This window comes from Phalaenopsis equestris, unplaced genomic scaffold (genome assembly GCF_001263595.1).
Source record: "Phalaenopsis equestris unplaced genomic scaffold, ASM126359v1 Scaffold207040, whole genome shotgun sequence".
NCBI lineage: Eukaryota > Viridiplantae > Streptophyta > Magnoliopsida > Asparagales > Orchidaceae > Phalaenopsis > Phalaenopsis equestris.
Genome location: NW_018226403.1, coordinates 1 through 2,389, shown reverse-complemented (window position 1 = coordinate 2,389; position 2,389 = coordinate 1). Strand labels below are relative to the sequence as shown.

The window sequence follows — 2,389 nt, the reverse complement described above, 5'->3', positions numbered from 1 at the left end:
AAATATGTAAATGCATAAGAATTATGTGGTATGTATATAAATTTCTGTGTTATATTTGTTGAACAAAAAAATGTTCGAATCCCACCCAATGAATAAAGCACAGGTAATATGATAACTAATGAACAATAAAATCAAGCTTCCATCCCCCTTTTTTTACTCATAATGAGTTTTCTATTTATAGGTAAAGGAGATACATCCGTACATATTTTCCTTTATGCCCCCACTGTATAAAGGAAAATCAAGGGTATTAAAGTCAATTATCAGATACTTCAAAATATGTTAAATAAATATCTGTTGACAACGAAGACTCTTTGCTCATTAGCTCATCCTTGTTCATTCGTCTCGAACGGGCAGAATCATGAGAGGATAATATGAGAGCTTCTCGTTCAATCTTATCTACGACTTCTTCTAAACTCTCCTTCACCAGCCTCGCCCTCGAGGTGATAGATAGTTCTTCATTTGGCTGGTCTTACAGATATCTTTTGTTCGGCTTCAATCTGAGCTATCTAGCTATCTAGTTAAACAACTTAATGGGATTTTGTGCCGATCTTTTAACCCGAACACCAATTTTGTGAGTAACCCGATTTAGTTTTGCTAATTATTATTGACTCATTTTGGTTGGGGACCCACTTCGCTGGCCGTGTTGCTTATCCCTCTATTGACATTCGTGTTTCACCAAATATGATCAAACATATTTAGTTTCACAACTTTATCATTTTCTGAAAGTGATAGCTATGAGAAAAACCTAAAAGCTGAACGCCGCATTAAATGCAAATTTAATTAATATTTTGAACACAACATTTAATAATTAAATTTTCTAAATTTTTGTGCACTGTTGCTCTATAAATAATTTGTCGTCAGGGATTGTAGCACTAGAATTTTTGCTTTGTTTGAGAAAAAAATATTACTTCAGGAGTATTGATGCATCATTACTCCAATGATGAGGTGTCATGTATGCAATGGTCTCACCGTGGCGCCTCGTGACACTCCATCATTGGAATAGTGATTCATCAATACTCCTGAGTTAATATTTTTAGGCTTTTGATGGTCTTCTTCACGGACGCTTTGATGGCAAGTGAAAAGAAAGGGTTTGCTGGAGGAAAAATTATTCCATGCGGATCCGATGCGTGCGGTGTCCGATCCTGACCGTAAATAATCTGATTTACGAATATATTTCGTCCGATCCTGACCGTAAATAATCTGATTTACGAATGTATTTCGGTGAGCCCCACTTAAATTTTTTTTAAAAAAAAAAAAAACTGAAATAATACTAAACTTCAGTATCGACACAGGGCGCCCCCTTGCACACTTCTGCGGAGAGGCATCCATCATACTCATATCAGTTCGTTCGGCGAGCGTTGAAGACGCCCCGAAAGACAATCAGCCTGCCAAGAAAAGAAACATAAAACAATTAGTTGTTAAAAGGGTTTTCTCAAGCGAATGTGACAATGAGAGGAATTTGTTGGACGAGGTTCCGTTGGAGTATCGGAGACATGGGAAGGGTTCGGGCGTCATCCTTGCACGGTCGCTGGACGTTCAAGCCGAGCGGATGGAAGAGGTGCTTGGCGGATTCCTTGAAGTACACTACCTATGGGCTGATAGAGCTGCAGGTGTTCCAGCTGCTCCTGGTGAGAGTTCCTCGTCTTTGCTCTAGTCCGAAGTGGATGGACTCCTTGGTAGGAGTATGATTCCTGATTTATTTGTGAAAATTGTTATTTAGCATCCCCTTATTTCACTTTCTTGTGCAGTCGACCTGATTCCTGTTTCTGACTCGCCAGAGGCCTGACTAGGTTAAGCGTCGACTCCTTGGAAGGTCGTGGGAGATCAGTCGGCAGCAGCCGAAAGGGAGTCAACTGACTCTGTGGTTCTTTTGTTGTGGTTTAAGAATTAGGGCATTGTATAAATAAATATAAAATATATACAAATACATAATAATTCAATGACATGCATAAAAATTTTACTTAGTATGTTTATGATTTTATATTTTTGCAAATGTATATTTATATTCGAATTAGTCATAAAACAAATTTAGGTACTTTTGGGTCTTAAGAATGGCCAAAATCATCCTCATTGGTATTGAGATATACCTCATTTCAAACCCAGGGTTTGTGCTATTATGCTCATATTGAAGCACCTGTTTGGCAATCAGAAATTTTACCATTAAAACATTTAGGGACATTTACATACATAGCACACAAAGCTTACACATTTACATATGTCACACTAAAACTTTCATATTTACAGACACAACACTCAAATGTCTAATATCACATAAATAATAGCACTATTACCACTTCTTAAAGTGAAATACACCTTTTAATACACAGGTTTAAAGCATCAAAGTGCTATGCATGCAAATATGAAAGTTTGGGTGCGAGATATGTAAATA

The 2,389-nt window shown here is 37.3% G+C and overlaps 1 protein-coding gene across 1 annotated transcript; it reads left to right on the top strand.

Moving 5' to 3' along the window:
* The first annotated feature begins 1,211 nt into the window (after nt 1–1,211).
* On the top strand, nt 1,212–1,938 carry LOC110036465. The gene is made up of 3 exons (XM_020740915.1): nt 1,212–1,221; nt 1,293–1,628; nt 1,749–1,938. Exons 1-3 carry the CDS (start codon nt 1,212–1,214, stop codon nt 1,784–1,786), a joined length of 384 nt encoding a protein of 127 aa, XP_020596574.1. The 3' UTR covers nt 1,787–1,938.
* Nucleotides 1,939–2,389: the final 451 nt, after the last annotated feature.

What these genes read in the sequence shown, in the direction of transcription:
- LOC110036465 (XM_020740915.1), top strand. An exon ending in AGGTGTTCCAGCTGCTCCTG is followed by an intron (nt 1,629 to 1,748) that starts GTGAGAGTTCCT and finishes TTTCTTGTGCAG; the next exon opens with TCGACCTGATTCCTGTTTCT.